The sequence below is a fragment of the Ambystoma mexicanum genome, chromosome 11, assembly GCF_040938575.1.
Source record: "Ambystoma mexicanum isolate Mex_15411 chromosome 11, UKY_AmexF1_1, whole genome shotgun sequence".
NCBI classification, from domain to species: Eukaryota; Metazoa; Chordata; class Amphibia; order Caudata; family Ambystomatidae; genus Ambystoma; species Ambystoma mexicanum.
Genome location: NC_090934.1, coordinates 235,884,014 through 235,902,732, shown reverse-complemented (window position 1 = coordinate 235,902,732; position 18,719 = coordinate 235,884,014). Strand labels below are relative to the sequence as shown.

Genomic DNA, 18,719 nt, shown 5'->3' with positions numbered 1-18,719 from the left:
GCAAATACGTTCTTATCTACCTGAAAAGAAAAGCGCTCTCGCAAGTCTTTCGGTTGGCACCTGATGGGAAAAAATAAGACACTGGAATGGGGATGTTAGAGCAGTTTGTGGGCTAGGAAGGCGATCTCAGAGTTCTGCCGAAAGCTACATTGGTTCCCTGTGGACCACAGTGCGACATAAAGCCACTAACCTCGTTTACAAGTGTGTGGTGTAGTATTAAAAAGGCACCTATTAGACAAACTTTGCACTAATAAGGATGCCCTTCTGAACTTTCAACGTTTCGTCCAAAAAAAGGTAAAGGTGGTACCAGCTTTAATGCCTTGGTTCCTTTGTTATGGAACGCATTACCTTGCTCTCTGAATTCCATCTTTAGCTCAGTTTAAGAAATGCCTGAAGACGTTCTCTTTGATAAAGGCAAAGACTAATGAGGTCCGGGTTCCATCAGCTTTAGGGTATGTGTTTTCTGCGTTAGCCTCGTCAGCGTTCCAAGGCCTTTGGGTGTGCAACGATATATAAATAACAGATAGAATAGCTTGTGGAGGAGGGTGTCTTCACTTACCTTTAGTCTTCTTGACATCCGTAGATACACTTTTCTCCTCCACAGAGAGGGTTCTCTTCACAGTTTTCTTTGCCCGCATTGCACCGTCTGATACTGTAATAAAACATTACCGATTTACAAAACCTGCATCACCTTCGTAAGGTTTCATATAAAGCATTTTAGAATTATTCATGCACATTAGCCCTACGTTTTCTGCCTATGGGAAGCAAAGCGACAAGCGTGGCATTGCCGGTCACCGATTCGGCAGAACAAAGTTTGTCTGAAACGCGTAAGAAGTCACAGATTCACTTAGGGGGTATATTGCAACATACATCAGTGTCTCTCAGTGTTTCAAGGGCTAAAAGTGTACAATTACTGGTCTAGCGAAAATGGACTCTTGGCAAGTTAGAAATGGTGTGCTGTATGTGCAGAATTGAGGTGGCAAGTACTTGGCATTTTCCCCTTGTACACAGATTGCTAATGTAGATAGAAAGCAACATTGTACAAATAAAATATTGGACCGACCGCTACATTTAACTGGAAATTACATTATGGGGCAACATAGCTTACAGGGCAGGTCTGGAGAAACGGTCTTTTGTGGTACAAAAAAGGAGACACAAAACACCACCTATAGAAGAAACACTAAATGTCAAGCGACCCCGCACATATCACTGTACGCATTTGTGAAGAAAACCAATAACGGTACATAAAGTGCTGTTCAAGCAGAACGCCATTTAAACAGAGCCAGAGAAATTGTGCCGGCAAACTACATTACCAGAGCCTGTCAAGTACCATCACCTGGATACTGGAGTTTCAGAAGGCGAGGTAAACTTGCATAAACTGCAAGACTTCGTGCCAGGAAAAAAAATAGTTTAAAGAATAGCATTTAAAACGTAAAAACAAGGAGAGCACCTGCTGCTGCCCCTCAGACTCGTGGGCACAAACACACCACTATTAAGCGATGGGACAGATGCAATGGCATTCACTGCAAGCAATTTAGTGAACAGAGGCAGTTTTATGTCATGCAACAGCTGCACTGACACTTGCAACCTAGCCCTTGCAGTGTACCCCAACAATTATCACGGTCAGAATATGAACCTTGCACCAACTGTATAGGAGTACCCCCAGAATTGCTTCAGTTACAATAGTTATGGGAGTGACGTCTCTATGGCCTTCTTAAAATAACGGGTGCGCCCTTGGATATGCTGGATGCAGCCTCACCGACCACTTACCAACAACAGCTATGTGCCTGGGGAATCATACACAGGTCCTGTAGTGCAACCGCTTGAGCCTTACTAAAAAGCAGAATGCCCTCTACTCTGGTGTAAATATGGTTATCCCACTGCGCATTTGTGGATAAGCATCTCAGTTAAGTGTTTTCCTCATATCTAACATCACAAAAAACAATCGTTGCGAAGTTGGCCTAACCACACCAGGTGCGTTAACCTATAAGGATCCCTATGCACACTGTTATGCTTTGTATTGTGCAGGGACAACCTTCGACACCTGACCCGCAACAGGTGTCGCAATATGAAATCTGATCTTTCTATGGGACTATGCAACCCAAGTCCTTGGGCATTTTTATTCCATGGGGCAAGATATGGGTCGCCTCAATTTCTTTTAACAGAAAATACACAACTTTCAAAGCATTCTACTTTAACAAAGATTAGCCAAGAGGTCAACAAGACTGCCTAAACCAAAACCGAAAGCTCACCAACCTTAACTGGGGGATTCTGTACAATAGATACGTGCCATTATATCCCTTCTCTCTAAATCCTGATTTGGGGGATCCTAAAAAGCATCTCTGTCCATTACAAGTGTGGCAACTGAGTGGCCTGTCAATTCACGTTAACATTTATTTTTAATATAACAGTCAAATGGGTCTGAAGGGACACACAAATTGCAACAGTTCTAATGTGATGTGATCTGATACAATGTCAGTGTAATCTTTTATTTGTATTTGTTTATTTATATTGTGCACCTTGCCCTGAGGCAGCTGGGCGCATACATTTGAAGCAGGTGGTTACAAGAGTTAAACGTTAACACAGAATCACTTTCCACAGGAAAGGGTACATCATAGGCAAACTGCCTGCATTAGAGACAAGAAGGAGATCCATACAGAGATAAACAAGCTTCTTCCTAATGCGGTCCCCCTCAGATTAGGCGATAGCTGGGGCAGCATCGAGTTCGTGGAGCCAGAGTTTGATTTTGTTTTTGAAGGTCTGGGCAGAAGGTTCTGTTCTAAGGGAGTGTTCCACAGTTTAGCTGCAAGGACTGGGAAACTCAAACCCCCCACTGTCTAGGGACGATCAGTGTATACTTGGGCAGATCAAGGGTCTGGATGCGGTGTGAATCATGAAGCGATTGGATAGGTAGTCAGGAGGCCAGTTATTCTGGGCCTTGTGAGTTAGGGAGAGGGGTTTCAAAGATATCCGAGACTAGGAGCCAGTGTAAATTGCGTCTCGTGTCCAAGATGTGTGATCTCCTAGGGACGTTGAGGGCAGCCCTGATGGCATTGTTCTGAGAGACCTGTAGCTTATCAAGATTTCTTTGGCTTGTCCCTAGGTAGAAGGCATTACAGTAGTTGATTTTGGAAATGAGAACTCTTGCAAGGATGATACAGTTGTCAGGAAGGGTCTGCAAGCTGTAATAAGTTTGCAGGTGTAAGCCGATGCAACTGCATTGGTTTGTCTGTTAAGGGACAGTGTTGACTAAGTAGATGCCAAGTGTTTTTGTGACATTAGACACGTTAATGATGTTGCCATCAATCATAAAGGATTTGTAATCCTGGTCAAGGTTGGTCAGTTTGGAAGGGGAGCCTAAGATGAGTAACTCAGTTTTCTCATCATTGAGACAGAGCCCGTGATGTGCCATCCAGGCCTGGATGACTGAGTAGACTGTATTGAGTGCTTTGGCATCGGTGCCATAGTCACCAGTGATAGGGATGAGTATCTGGGTGTCATCAGCATAGTTGGTGTAGGAGACACCAGGATAGTCAAGTATATCGAAGAGTGGTTTGGTAAACACATTATACAGTGTGGGAGAGACAAACGATCCTTGTGGGACTCCACACGGGACATGCGCAGGTTCAGCTGATGCAAAGGGGGAGAAGACCCTCATGGTGCTATTAGAAAGGATCTGATCCAGGAAGTGGCTGCGTCTGAGAAGTGAGCCGCTATTTTGAGATGGTGACACAGGATTTGGTGGTCAACCAGATCAAACGCGGCTGAAAGATCAAGGAGAAGCAAGAGCTTGCTTGCCCTCGTCTTTCAAATCCTCAATTTGTGTTTTCAGATCAATCAGTGCTGTCTCCGTCCTGTGTCTCGGACGGAAACCTGATTGTCTTAAGCCCTAATAGGTTGTTGGTTTCAAGGTAGTCCTGGATTTGTAGGTTTTAAGTAAATAGGGCACCGTAGTGATGGGCCTGTAATTCACCGGGTTACTCGGGTCGTGTGTTTTTTTTTTTATTAAAGGGCATGACCCAAGCACCCTTAAGGTTGTCTGGTAGAATACCTGAATCAAACGAGGCATTTATGAATGAGGTAATGAAGGTGCGAGGTCAAAGGCAGCTTCCTTAATAGTGGCCAGGCAAGAGTCCCCTTGGCAGTTAGATGGCATGAGTCTCTTTATAATCTTTTCAACCGCCTCAATGGATAGAGGTGTGAAGCTGAATGGTTTGCAGGAGTGTTTGGGTGTGGGGATGTTGCAAGAAGGGAGGTTGCCTGCTGAATCTGAGAGGTTTCTTTTTGTATTGATGTTTGCTTGGGGCTTAACAATTTTGTCTAGGAGTGCCTTTTGGATATTGGCGCACCAGGCAGTATCATGAATGCAGGTGTCTGACAGTGCTATAGGCGTCTCTAATTCCTTAAGGATTTTATAGAGCTCCTTGGTGTTGGATTGAGCAAGCAGTATCTGCTTGTTATACACATCTTTTTCAGCTTCAAGTATGGCATGTTTGTAGGTAGGAGGCGGCAATGGTTAGGTTGTTTTGTTAGCGAGTGAAGGTGAGCTTCTCCACTGAGCCTCAAGCTTTTATTTTCTTCTTGCGCAAGTCACGGAGAGGAGGGGTAAACCAGGTATTAAGAAGGAGTCGAGTATTCTGTTTACGTAGCTTAAGTGGAGCAATGATATTAAGGGCTTTTGAAATGGCCTGATTATAAGTGTCCACTAGGACTGTCGGGTCAGTACAGGTGGTTGTAGCCCTATTAAGCAGTGGGACTATAAGTGGGAGAAGTTTCAATACCGTAATGTCTTTCTTGTTGCGAGTGAGTGCAGGTGGGGTGAAGTTGATGGTGAAGATAATTTTATAATGATGAGACCAAAAACAAGGGGTCACTGATATGTTGAGCGAGCAGTTCTGGTCAGATACCCAATCAAAGGTGCGGCCCTTGGTGTGGGTAGGTACTTTAATATGCTGGGTGAGGCCGAAGTCAGTTAGTATGCTTGCAAGGTCAAGGGCTTTTGAGTCATTCTCATCCTGAATTCCTAAATTGAAATCGCCAAGCACTAGAATTTGAGAGTTGGGCTTGTTACTAGTGGCAAGAATGGATGAGATGTCTTCTGCAAACAAAGCAATGGGTCCAAGGGGCCTGTAGGTAAGATGTACTGTGGCAGTATGGTTAGGTGAGATAGGTAATTTGATGGACAGCAGTTCTACGGACGGGTGTATGTTGGGGATAGATCTGGGTTCAAGTGAACTCTTGAAGATGAAGGCTAATCCTCCACCCTTAGATTAATTGGTGTCCATCACACCTGATAGAATAGTTATCAGGGACGGCTAAGGTCAAGGCCGGACCGGCAGCCGCATGCAACCAGGTTTCGGTAACGGCTAGGAAGTTGAGATTTTCGGTTGTGATAAAGTCCGCGATGTCTAGGGCGTGAGCAGGGAGGGAGCGAGTATTAATAAGCGCACTCTTGAGCTTGAAGTCTATGGGATCGCTGTGCGTCCTAGGCACTGGGACAATTTTGTTAGAGAGTTGCGCAGTGAATGTCACAATGTGGGGCTCTGGTAATTTATTATTAGATGTATGGACCTGATGGGAGGACCGATGGTGGCATCTGGTAGCGAGTCTCAAGTTGAATGCTGCATGGTAGGCTGGGGTGAGCTAGTACACTCTGTATATTTGATGGTGGCTGATTCGCGGTATGCGGCAATGAGGGAGTATTGACTGTACGTGACAGTGAGTGTGTGGGGCCGGGTCTGGTGTCAAGTCTAGCATAGTTCGTGACCAACACGGTGTTGCTACAGGATGTTCTGCTATAAAGCCAAGAGGTCTGGTTGATGTGAGCATGGGGGGGGAGTCGTGAGCCTAGCCTTAGATTTCTACTATGGGTATGGCCTGGGTGGGTTTGGTTGCAAAGTGTTGTAACCAAAGGGCCGGAGCATTCAAGTAAGGATTGGAAATTTGTCATGTGGGCCGGGATGTTTACGTGATGCAGAGGTGTTGTGTGTGGAGTGGATACGTGCAAATGATGGATAGGAGAGGTGGAGAGGCTCAAGGTATGGGTGTTGTGTGTGTCAGGGCCCCCAAGGTGAGCAGGAGTTACGGTATATATTGGGATGGGCTTAGGTGTGGAAGAAACAGAGCTAGGGCAGATGACCAGAGTACAGTGCATTTTCTGGCTAGACAGGAGCTACTACTGTCGGAGTACAGATTACCCTGCAGAGAGACGTGTTTGCTGCAGTGAGGTCAGGGGCACGTGCGTAATCACAGGTTACACTCCGTGCAATTGGTACTGTTTCAAGATAGCACACGGTTACATCAAAACATCCAGTTGCTCCATCGGTACGCTCAGCTAAGACGAGCAAGTCGAGGCAGGAGGCCAGGGACATATAAGCAACATTCTGTCGTTAAAGGAAGACAAGGGAGTGCATTAGAACCAACTAGGGTCCTTCCAAATCAGTGAGTGGTTCACAATTGGAAAGACGCAATGCACAATTGCCATGTTGGAAAGACCACTAAAAATGTATCTGCATTCAAAAATTATTGGATTGCCACCATAAATACTGGTTTGAAAATCTAAAACTAACATGTCAAAAATGAGGTTTTACAATGGCTAAAGGATAGTCAATTGTATATCATCTGGACCTATATGTACCAAGCATCAGCAAAGCCAACAATTAATGCTTTCGCATTTGTTTGTTGCATTTTATATTCATAGGCATGATTTTTTGATGGACCAATAAAGAAAGGGTACAGCCCAATGACCATGCAAGCTTAAGAGGATGCTGCCATGTTGCTCCTGCTCAGCTGATCATACAATGCAGGATTCAAGCATACACAAATAAAGGCTACAGTTAAACAACTCATGAATTTTGGTCAGTAAGGCCGGTGAGATTTGTCAGGGGCAACACACTTGCCTGGTGTATGTGGGGGGGGGGGTTGACCATGCCGTGCACATGGGTGTGACACACGGTCCGCTGCTTACAAAATTGAGGGTAGCAGGGAGCCATTTAGGTCCTGCTTCTAGCACAGTACAGCCCGGTTCGCTTGAAACCAACAGCTACCAGGAGCTCCTAAGGCCAATTGGTGCTTTCCAAATGTGAAATTAACTGAGTATTTGAGAATGTTAATTAAGAAAAATTAGAACACATCTAATATACAGTTAAACAATGGTTCATACCAAATGGACAAAACGTTAAAGGAACCTCTCTGGTAGCTCATGGTCTAAACTGGTAGAAACTTGCTTTAGCTCCTGATCGAATCTCAATTTCGAACCCTGATTATTAAACACTGATAAAATTAAAATAATGCAAAGGCTAGCAGACGTGTTACTGTATCAGTCACTCGCAGACCGCTCACCGATTAAAAAGAGGTTTTGTGTCCATGTGAACTGTGCTTGTGTGTATTGGAGTGAATGCTGCAGTAACCTGCCGATTGACAGCTGTGTTGATGTTAATGCGCACAAAGCATGAATTGTGTCAACATTATCACACTTCTGTATGGATAAGCCTGGAGACCAATTTTGCACATGGTTATGTATTTGAAAGTACGAGTGTTTTGTGCAGCAGTAGACCCCCTTTGTGGGGATTTCTAGATGAAGTCCACGTCACAATTGTCTGCTGCCCCCTCATTGATGGGCTTTCATGCCGTGCTTGCAGTGCACACATTCGTTGATGACAATGGGATTGTTCGCCATGCATGCGTTCACTTTCTGCCAATACATTTTCAGTTGCAGTTATACTTTACTTTTGAAAGAAATCTTATTTGGTATGGATATAGGCTACCTAATATTTAAAACTAACGTTATGAATAGGTGATGTGTAGCAGAAGTTATTAGTATACCTTACTTTTACATTTCGAACGTACGTAGACGTCATATACTGTTCGCTTTTTAAACTAGTTTTCCCTGGGGATATAAACTTCTATGCAGGACCACACTGCCATTTTATTATGTGCATACAGCAATAGAGATCAGCCTTTGACCGGCCACTTTAGCTCCCAAGAACTGTGCAAATTTAGCGAAGAAAAAGAAACGCCCCACCCCCCCTCCCCCCCAAAAAATTTGTTGTAGAGGACTCCTAGGAGCCTGGGTATGATATAGCATTTATAACGGGCCTATACACAAGTGTTTCAAGGCGCGACGAGGAAAGGGGGGGTGGGGGGAGACAAAGGGCTGACAGAAAAACGATCCTACTAGGCCATGTATCATTCAGATCGCGCAAGTGGTGCATGGGGAGAGGGGAAAGTGCAGTACATGGGATAGTAGGAAAAATAAGAGATAAAACGGCCGCAGGTGGCAAGTGCAAGGTAAGTGCAGACTTAAGTGCGGGTAGGGGGACTGTAGGGATACAGAAAACAGTCTGCAGGTGCAGGGGTTGCCAGGGAGGCAGTGCAGGTGGGCAACTGGCGGGGCCTGGGCCCGAGAATCAGAAGGGGTGGCCAGGTAACCAGTGCCGTTTCAGCCAGGGATTGAACAGGGGAGAGGTTGAGAGAAAGCAGAGACAAAGAGGAAGGTTTTGAGGTGCTTCCGGAACCGGCGGGAAGGCTGTTCCAGAGGGAGGCCCCTGCTAAAGAGAGATCTACCACGAGCTTGTTGCTTGGAGAAGAGACTGACCCTGAGGGAGTTGGATGAGGATGAGCGAAGAGCTTGAGAAGGAAGATATGCATCCTCACACACAGGTTTGGGTCCGTGGTACCATTAGAGTAGTGTCACAGGAAGGAGATAGTAGTAAATGATCCATGAACTCCTAGGTGTAAAGAAGCATGGATTCAAAAAGATCACAAAACCACCACCCCAGTCAAGTCAGAATTAAGCCAATTTCTCACATCATTGTTCTGGGTGCAGGGCTCCTTTTGGGGCAATCCATCTCCCACAGTAGGCACTGTGCCATAAATTCACTGCTGGAGTAGACCGCCCACTCCCAACTATATATATCGAGTTTGTACAGTTACTCCAGTCAGGCAGTTTCGAATGTTGCAGGCACTAAAGCACAGGCTCGAAAGACCCAACTTCTCAGTTGGGTGCAACCAATATAGGCAGAGGCTACTGGGCCACAGAGGTTTATCCAAGCATCAGGCGTCCAGTAAAGTGCCTGGTCCAACAATGACTTAAGTGGGTGGTCAGCTGTGACTGCTCCAGGGACACTTCTGAAGACACGAGAGACACCCGCCCGCCTGAGGGCGGAAGACACAGATTAAGGTCGTCTCTGGTCGCAGAAGAAGTTCGAGGTTTTCCAGTAACTGGTTTTGGGAATGCTTGTTCCCCCCAGCAGCATTCATTTGCTTCTCCTCTGCTTGGTCTTGTTTCTTCAGAATCATGCTTCCAGTAGGCCACATCCATAATGGATGGTCGTTGGTCAAGGCCCCCCAATAAGGGAGCATAGAGCTTAGGAGAAAAGCACAAACTGTTTCAAATGGATCGGCACACCAAGTCACAACACCTTCCTTCCCCTGGTTTTACCACTCACGCGTCCAAATTGGCAGGGAAAACACCTGGAGCACGAGCTGCTAGCCCACATCGAGCACCAAGATTGAGAGAGCTTTCACAGAAGAATAAGTGGAGGCAAACGACGCGTGTTGACTGTTTCAGTAAGGAGTAAAGCTCTCGAACAGCAAATCTGGTCCTGCATGCTTAGACAGATTCAGGGACCAGAGAGGACACCAGACTAAGAGTGCGGGCACTATTGCACACAGCTCCCACGTTGAATAGTGGCCAAACATAGGGATAGCCGCCAGAGCCCCTTGAGTCTTTTGTAAAAGCAAGCATGTACAGCCAGGTAAACACACTGGTCCTTTGCTACTAGCAGTGTCATGCTCACACAGCAAGCTCCTATGCGCAAAACAGCCATATACAAATAGTCCTTGAATCATGAACCCATGTCAGTGTACTGTGGCCAGAATTTCCTGAACTGAAACAGTTTGCACGTTTCTGTTACTCAACATATTCTAGCAAAACAAAATGATCCACGAGGATATCAAATGAATACTTTTAAAAGAAACATACACGCACTCGAGAGGAGAATAAGGGCAACATATGCTTCACATTTTACAAAATGATCAATGAAAAGGAGAAAAATCTATAACACTGCTTAATAGGTAAGAATTGTATTTATCGATTCTCAGAAAATCACCAAGTTACGTTCAATGAGGAAAATGATATGTTGTAAATGCAACAAAAATGTGTCATACGATAATGTGTAAGCGATAAGCACGAGTGACTCCACATCCAGCGTCCAGTCACACGTTTAAAAGGTCCTTATTGGTTAAAATGTAAGTTGAAAGCTACTAGCCAGACATAAAAAGTCACTTGCCACCTCCATTCTAAACTACACAGCACACCAGGTCTCACAAGAACCAATAATCACAAGCCAGTGTGTGGTGAGGAGAGCAAACTGTATAAAAAAGGAAGGAATTGTTAAGTTTAAGTGATAGGCTGAAGTGTGTGTGTTTGAATACAGGCATCAACAAAAAAGCTGTATTTTTCCACACTATTCATGTTAAAGATTTTGTTGTACATGGCTTCAGTTGAAGCCCATTATATCATGTGACCAAACCAACTCTTCACTCTGAAATAGTAAAGTCGTTCCACTTCCGTGAAGTCGCACAACTACCCAACTGTTGCCAGGGAGGTGGGCTTAACCATGCACCGCTCCAGCCTGACTAATCAGCACCCCAGGTGGCGCTGAAACAGAAGTAACAGCCCTCTTAAAGGGGCTCTACAATTCTTACGTTTTGAAATAGATTGAAAGACACCCATGTAAATATTCCACTTCAAGGTTCAGAGTCACATCAAAAACAACTCGAACTTAACAGTAGTCATCCACTAGGTAGGCCTCCGAATCCTTTGATGGAATATTTCCATGTAGTTGATAGTCACCGATTATGAAATTGTATTTTGAGTTGATTTACGTGTTGTTCTCATTTTACAGAATATATTTTGTATATGTCTCCATCACCCATGATTTACCAGCCACACATGAATTTCTCCTATTGAGGGTTTAAACTCTAAAGATGTGTTGGCACTAGCATGACAATGTAATATATGGCATTAGGACAAGCATACCATTGTAGACATGCAAACGATATAATTATGTATCAATAGAATGTGATGCATTAGTGTAGAATAATAGCAAGTAAAGTGATATAACAGCAGAATGTCTTATTGGAACTTAGCTATACATTTTGAACAACTCAACCGCAGCTTGAGGGCAATGAGTGAAGACTTCAGAACCAGTCAAAACTAACCAGAAATAGGCTGACTAATAAACGGGAAACAGAAACCAGTCGACACAGATTAACGAACAACCGGTAATCTGCCAGCGATGTAACCTGAGGGTGGTTGAAACACTTGCTACTACACAGTGGCTACCCCCGGGTTAGGTGCGCATTCTAAATAAAATACAAAATACAGTTATGCACAGAGCCACAAGAGGCCGCTACAATGGCAGACGCTATACTATACAAGACCAAGTTACAGTACAACGATATTCGAGACTCACTTTCCGCTACAGATATGAAAATCTGAAGACAACTGCCTTGTCTCAGTGGAAATAGCCCCAAAAGTAGACAGGAGCTGCAAATGTCTAACTCACCAGGAACACGACAGACCAATTTTGCACAACTCGAACACAATCAAAGCAGAAATGCGTAGCTTATTACTCCAGGTTTACTTTGACTAAGCAGGTTTTTAACTTGTCATACCAATGAAGTGTTCCTGCATATTAATACCCCCGCGTTGTGTTCCCTCTATGCCACCCCAATCACCAGCACCACAACATCTCTTCTGTGCCAGTTCCTTTACCCCTGTAACTGCCATAATTCATACATTATCTGATTCAGGGTAACCACCTTCCCATTTACTACCACCTTCCCCCATCAGTAGAGCCTCCTCTCCAACCCCCACTTAACAGCTTCCCATTAGTAGGGCCCCCAACCACCACATAACTCCACCACTACGAAGTCTTCCCCCCACACTACAATGTACTGTAAATAAAACGCTACAATACTCATGTAATTGTCAAGGTGGCCCCGAATCCACGTTCTTATTGATGCCCAGTTGTTCGAGGGGTATCTACTCAAGTTTCACGTCATCCTTTTGCAAGTACCCACTGCAAAAGTCAGTCACTGTTGCGTTCTTTATTCAGCATTTCCATTGGAAGCGCTCACAGTTCTTCAATGAAATATAAAACAAACTGCAAGTACTCCCCCGCCTCCCACCCTTAACCATTGGACCAACTTGCATACCATGTCCCTTCTTCAAGCGCCCCCGCCCCCTTGAGTACCTTCCCCACCCTAACGCATACCAAATCCCCTTTGGTAGCGCCCCATAAATGCCACAACTCCCTTCAGTACCAACCAAATCTATACATTAAGCAAGACCGCAACTAGAATACCATAAGCTTTTCTAATTACTTCCACCCTGGTTTGGCAATGTGGGCGATTCAAATACTCCGAGTTCAATGTCTTACATTACAACTATAATGTTCTTTCATGGCTCTCCATTTACAGAAATAATATCAATCAAAAGAACCAGCTAACACGCTGGTTTCCAGGCCTTCTACTCTACAGCATATTATTCTAGCCTAAAGAGTTGCGTCTTTGGTCGCTATTATTTTCCATTCAGGGTAACCACATAAATTCAAACGGTCTAATATTATGAATAACTAGCTGATTCATTTCGCTATATTCGGTCCTGATCATTTCCATTATCAGCATTAACTAAAATCAGGGAATATATGGAAGCTTCTCATACGACATGGGAGAAGCAAGAAAGCTCTGTACAACAGTTATCAATGTCAGGCCCTCAATTCACGCTGCCGCAACACACCTCGGCTTAGTCTCCAGTTCTACCTTTACCCTCTATTCTCACTGTCTGAAACAGCGCATAGACGCCTACAGGCTGTGCGCACCTTTATAAATGCACAAATAAAAACCATCAAAGCACAGACACGCAGCACTCTAAGGGAAGATTAGCACACATGGAGAACTCCAGCTAAATCTCTGCCAGAAGCGAGCACGAAAGTACTACAGCAGTTCATAGTATGCGTTTCCTTCTAATTGGGGCGTTACCCAAATTGTGCCCTCTCCTGTATCCAACGTTTTCATCTGATCTGCCCTATGGCCTTTATAATGAAAACACCACACAGATAAGGCTGTAATGTCTTGGACAGCATTCACCATTATTACCTATCGCCTTACCCTCACTAACCAACCCCATCTGCCTTTCTTGCAGAGCCGCGTGAGCGCCTGGACACTGCACCCGGGTGGTAGCGGTGCGAGGTCCAAGTTAACATAACAGTAGAACATCCAAAATAAGCAGTTAACACGAATAACTAATTACACAGTAAAGTGTGCCACTGTCTTAAAAAAAAAAAAAAACTTTCTTCGCACGATTCGTCTCCTTACACGCACGCCATGTTCAGTACCCTCTCCACGCCACAATCCCCCTCCCCCCAATACACCTCCCGTTACCCACCATCATTGCTCAGTACAACCCCCTGCACTCCAGGAACACACTATCGCCACATACCCTTTGTTGCATAGCCTCCCCTTCGATACCACTTCCTTTTCTACAGTACCACCCTCTTCTCCGTACAATGCTACAAACCCCCAATTTTTCCTTACGCATCTTAACTGCCCATCACTCCCACCCCGTCATATACCATTTGCAGGTTAACTTTCAGTGAAATAGCAACCGCCATTCTTAGCATCCCTCCAAAAGGCCACCACCAGACATCCACATAAAATGTTTTTTTAAATTCCCCGCCGCGCATGCGCAAACAGTGGGCGCGGACTTTATTTTTATAAACATTTTAGGAAGAGACGGGGGCGCGCCGTTATACCAGTCAAATCCATCAGATGGGCTGGGGATGCGCACTGCAGTACGGCAACGAGACAGCACGCGGTCCCAGCAGATCTTCTCTCTGCTACCAACGTGGACACACTCACCCCCAGGGACTGGTCAGTCTCCGTACGCTTCACCGCTGCTGCTTCAGAGCGACTACAAAAACCTTTTCTAAATCGTTATCAAGGTCTTAGACTCTTATTCCCAAATGATCCCTAACCCGGTACTAAAACGCATGCGCACTGATAGGCCGTCTACAACACGTGAAAGATTGAGACTGCGCGCGCACTAATAGAAAAAAAAGTCACTTAGAGACCTTGATCAGCCATTGCGCGTGCGCACTTAAAACAAAGAAACGAGCAACTTGTAGCAGCAATATCACGAGCTTCGAAGTGGTGTGAAACTTTTGAAGCGGAAGTAGTAACTTGACGCTGCCTTTTAAAAAAGAGAAAACGGACACACCCATCGAACTCCGATAAACACAGTAGCAATAAAAGGACAGTTTTACTACCCGACAACCAAATACACTGGCGGCCATGTTGGACATACACCGTCATCTGCTATGTTGCATCCCGTGTTCGGGCACAAGGACCAGGTCCCGAGCGACACAGCAAGGCCAGCCCTCTTAGAACTTTATATATAAATATATATGAAGACTCCTGGTACATACGTCTTCTTTATTCTATGTCTCGTTCTTTCTCTGCTCGCCTAAACTCTACCGGTCCAGGCTACGCATCCACCTTACAACAGAGCAGACCTGCGTTTCAAAAAGGAAAACCCGGGAATGTGTGTCACGCGACGCCCCGCCCATATGTATTAAAGACTGCGCCAACAAGCCCCACCTCCTTTTTTTTTATTTTTTTTTATTACAGAAGGTAAACACTACGGTGTTTTGTGACATGGGTGGGATTTCCCTGCTATACTATTTGTAAAAGATTTGAATTTCCACGAAAATGCAAACCCGTTCCAATGTGCGCTAAATAAGCACATATTATGAAAACGAGGCACAGTTTAAAGCATGTTTTATTGAGAGAAATAAGCGCACGTTATGAAAAAGAGACACAGATCACAGCATGTTTTGTTTTAGACTCCTCTTGTCTCTAAAGTAGGTACACAGTTGACTAACGGGTGTGATCGCCTTCAATGATCACAGGACGCTTGCGTGATGGAAACTGTTGACACCTGGTACATAAAGAGTAATAAGGGGGTATTTGAGTCCAGGGGCATAGCTCTCAACCATTTGTGTTGCAAAGGCGGGTGAAAACACCCGATTTTGTTTTTGGCGGGTGAGAGCCCATTGAAACAAAAGGGCGTGCAGGAGGCTTGGCGGGTGAGTCAGCTGTTTACAAGGCGGATAACACCCGACAAAAGCATGTGAGTTGAAAGCTATGCCAGGGGTGAGGATGGGGCAGTACTAGCTGTTCAGTTCTGATGCCCAGAGCAGTTGGCTTCACTGCATGGTAAGTGTGCTTGGCCTTTAATGCATACATGCCAATCCTCCCAATTTAGGCGGGAGACCAGACATGCCAACCCTCCCGATTTAGGCGGGGGTCTCCCGATTCTGAAATGAAAAATATTGCTATTTTTCACATTCACCCGCCTAAAATAATTCTAGCCTCAATGTATTCCTATGGGGAAATTAATTTCTCCAGAATTCTCTCATGAAATCTCCCTCTCTGGTTGCTCAGAATGTTGGCATGTATGGGAGACACCCGATTATCCTGTAGAAAAAGTTGCTATTTTTTACTGTCTCCCACCTACAAATATCCCTAACCCCAATGCAATTGATTGGGGAAATGTCATGCTCCCCATTTTCGTGAACAATTCTACCTCTCAGGGGAACTAAAAGGTTGCTGTCCTCATCCCTGGTGTTACACTCCAGTTCTCAGGGGCTATGGCTCTATGAGACGCCACAGGAGAGCTGGAATCCCTCATAGCAGAGGAGCACTGAGGTATGACTGTCTTCCTTTGCCTCTCTCCTATTCTGCCGCAAATCCGTCTCGTTTCGCGCTTAGCGCGCAAACAAGATCTTGACCATGACGAGTACCAACATGGGGCCTTATGTGGGCTTTCAGAAGCAAGACATGGAGGCTCGTATTATGCTTTCTCACAACTTTACTGTTCGAGCTGCATCATCAAAACACAACAATGACTTACAAATGAGAACAAACTCATATTCTCGACCACCTAGGAGGGAGATTCTGCTCCCAAAAGCAGGACGAAGGAATTTCCCTATAGAATTGCATTGGGGTTTTAATTATTTCAAGCGGGAGTAAGAAAAAAATAGCAATCTTTTTAATTTAAAAATCGGGAGACTCCCGCCTAAATAAGGAGGGTTGGCATTTATGCCATGCGCTTATAGTCTTTTGTAGTTCATATGTTATTGAACTTCAAACATGTGACCTTAACCACCAATCACCATAGTACATCCCTATAAATCTGGTCCACCATTTTGATTTCTCCTCTTTCTTTGCTTCTCGGGCAGCCAGTTAAGTACTTTTATGGTTAATGTGATTATGGATTTATGTGAATTACTGGTAATAAATTTATAAAGCGCGCGATAGTATGCAGCGTTTACCGTTGTGATAGCGGTACACATCCGCAGAGTTCAGTGTTACTGTATTGATTTATTCCGGACGGTTTGCGATGGGACAAACAGTTCTGGCAGTAATCATTATCATAGGGGGCACTACAGTCACGGAAGTGCGAGGAGCATGGCAGTGACTTAATAAGGTTCCAGTGCTCCTCAGTTACACTTCCATATCACAGACACGAGACGGAGAACGCAGCGTTCTATATTTCAAAAATCATTATCCTGTCTTCTCAACGATCGGATCGTTCTGAGGAGATCAGCTGTTTCATGTTACAGCGTGCGTACGAGTGTGCAGGGTTCCCCGAAAACAGGGCGCGAAGCGTGTGAGGGATAAAGCAGCGCTGGTCAATGCATATTAAAAGAACAGTGTCAGCTAGTAGTCAAAGAAGGCAAGTCAGCCTAAAAGAGGCTAGTAGTGTATTGGATAGCCTCCAGAGCGTTAAATAATTTATATTCTGCCCTAACAATATATAACGGAGGGGTACTGGCCCAAGATACCTGTGGTTTATCTAACAGTGGCACATCTGTCCCCAGTCAAGTATAATAATGCCCAGCTCAAGTGAAGAGGGAAGAGCTCAAGTGAGCCAGAAAAGGGGAGGGGGTGCGAGATCAACACATATCCGGTTACATCAGCGGTTCTCTTTATCATTTGTCAACTGATCCTGCCACTGTGTGCGTCCGCCTGCAGGGGTAGCTGCCCCAATCCTGAATGAAATCGGACTTCCTGCGCCCTACTACGGCTGTTGGAGTCTTTGCCATGTGAGTGCCCCTGCTGTCAGCCCGCTCTAACTGGCCGGCGTGGGATCCCTGCTTCAGCGCTGCTGCGGGCTGTGTTTGGCGCCTACTGCCTTCCTGAGCCTATCGGAGCTGCATCGGGGTGACCCGACTCAACATGCCCCTGGGCGATCACCGTTGCAATCATCGGCAACGTGTGAGGGCTGCACCCTGTTGGGGGCGGGTCGGAGCCCCCACGCGGTCCCGTAAGCCCCCACCACATGAAGGAGTCAAGCCGACACCAGTCCTTCGTGTTCGGGCTTCCCGGTCGCTCTGCCGCGGCCGGGAACGCCCCCTTTATTTATACTCAGTGCGGCGGCGTGATACGTCACGCCGCCGCGTAAGCCCGTCATCGGGCAGCGCCACACTCCTCCTTTTCTGGGAGGAACAAGAACATAGATTAACAGTAACTTTATTAACCAGAAAACCACACATCTATCATAAACACTACTGCACACCCAAAAACCCCTTTTATGTCATCCACCCAGATCTTCTCACCCCAGTTCACTAATCAAGCGTCCCACAACATATTTGCTGAGGTAGGCAGGTTTCCCTCGCCCAGCCCTCTGGGGGTACCTCCGGCCTACCTCCGGCACGTGACGTCCTTCCGCCGCGTCTCCCCGGACTGGGGATTCGGGTCCTTCTCCCCAGAGACCTCCGTCAGCAGGCATGTCTGGTGGATCAGGTTCGGGTGGGGTTTCAGTTCGTGGATCACCCAGCTTCTTAAAGAAACTCACGTTTCGGGTGACAGCAGATCGTCCATCCGAGGCCGTCACCATGGATCCTTTCACTGCCACTACATCCAATGGCTCCGGTTCATAGGGGAGCGAGAGCTTCCCGTGGGGGTGTCGGTTGCGGATAAGGACCTCATCTCCCGGTTCAAGTCTTTGAGGTCGGAGACCCCTGCGCAGGTTTTCTTGTTCCGTTCGGACCCGCCTTTCAGCCTCTACCCGCGGACTATCGATGACCCCTGGTTCTTTCTCCCCAACTTCCGGCAGCAGTCCCCTGGGGCACCTCTTGAATAACGCTTCTGCCGGTGCCACTCCCGTGGCGGCATGTGGGGTGGTGCGGTACACCCGCAGAAACTGATAGAGGGCGCGTTGTAAGGATTGCCCCTGCCCCTGAGCAATTCGGAATGTTTTGTTCAGAGTCCGCATCAGTCTCTCAGCGTCCCCGTTTGCTCGGGGCCACAGGGGGGAGATCTTCCTGTGCTGTATTCCGCAGCTCTCCATCAACTCGGAGAACCGCTCACTTTGGAAGGGCGATCCGTTGTCAGAGCATAGATTGTGGGGGAAGCCATGGGCCGCAAATATCTTCTCCATCGCCACCACCACATGCTCAAAGGCCACAGATTCGACAAACTCAACCTCCGGGTATCTCGAGTGTTCATCGACTATTACCAGGAAGTGAGTGCCCACTGATGGTGAGCCAAAGTCGGCGTGGACGATCTCCCAGGGCCTTGTGCCACGGGGCATTGCCTCAATTGCAGGTTCTCGTTGCAGAGGAGAGGCCGCCTGACACCATACG

At 46.1% G+C, this 18,719-nt stretch overlaps 1 protein-coding gene across 6 annotated transcripts in view; it reads right to left on the bottom strand.

Annotated features, from left to right (window-relative positions):
* RCC1 (regulator of chromosome condensation 1) overlaps positions 1–18,719 on the bottom strand; it is a 589,822-nt gene that overhangs the window by 182,421 nt on the left and 388,682 nt on the right. Inside the window, exons 1-2 of one of the 6 annotated variants that reach the window (XM_069622949.1) lie at positions 14,496–14,615; positions 560–652 (exon numbers count right to left, since the gene is read on the bottom strand). In XM_069622949.1, the coding sequence (XP_069479050.1) occupies positions 560–638 (79 nt within the window). In that variant the 5' untranslated portion in view covers positions 639–652; positions 14,496–14,615. The other 5 variants (XM_069622946.1, XM_069622947.1, XM_069622945.1 and 2 more) reach the window with 5 other exon arrangements.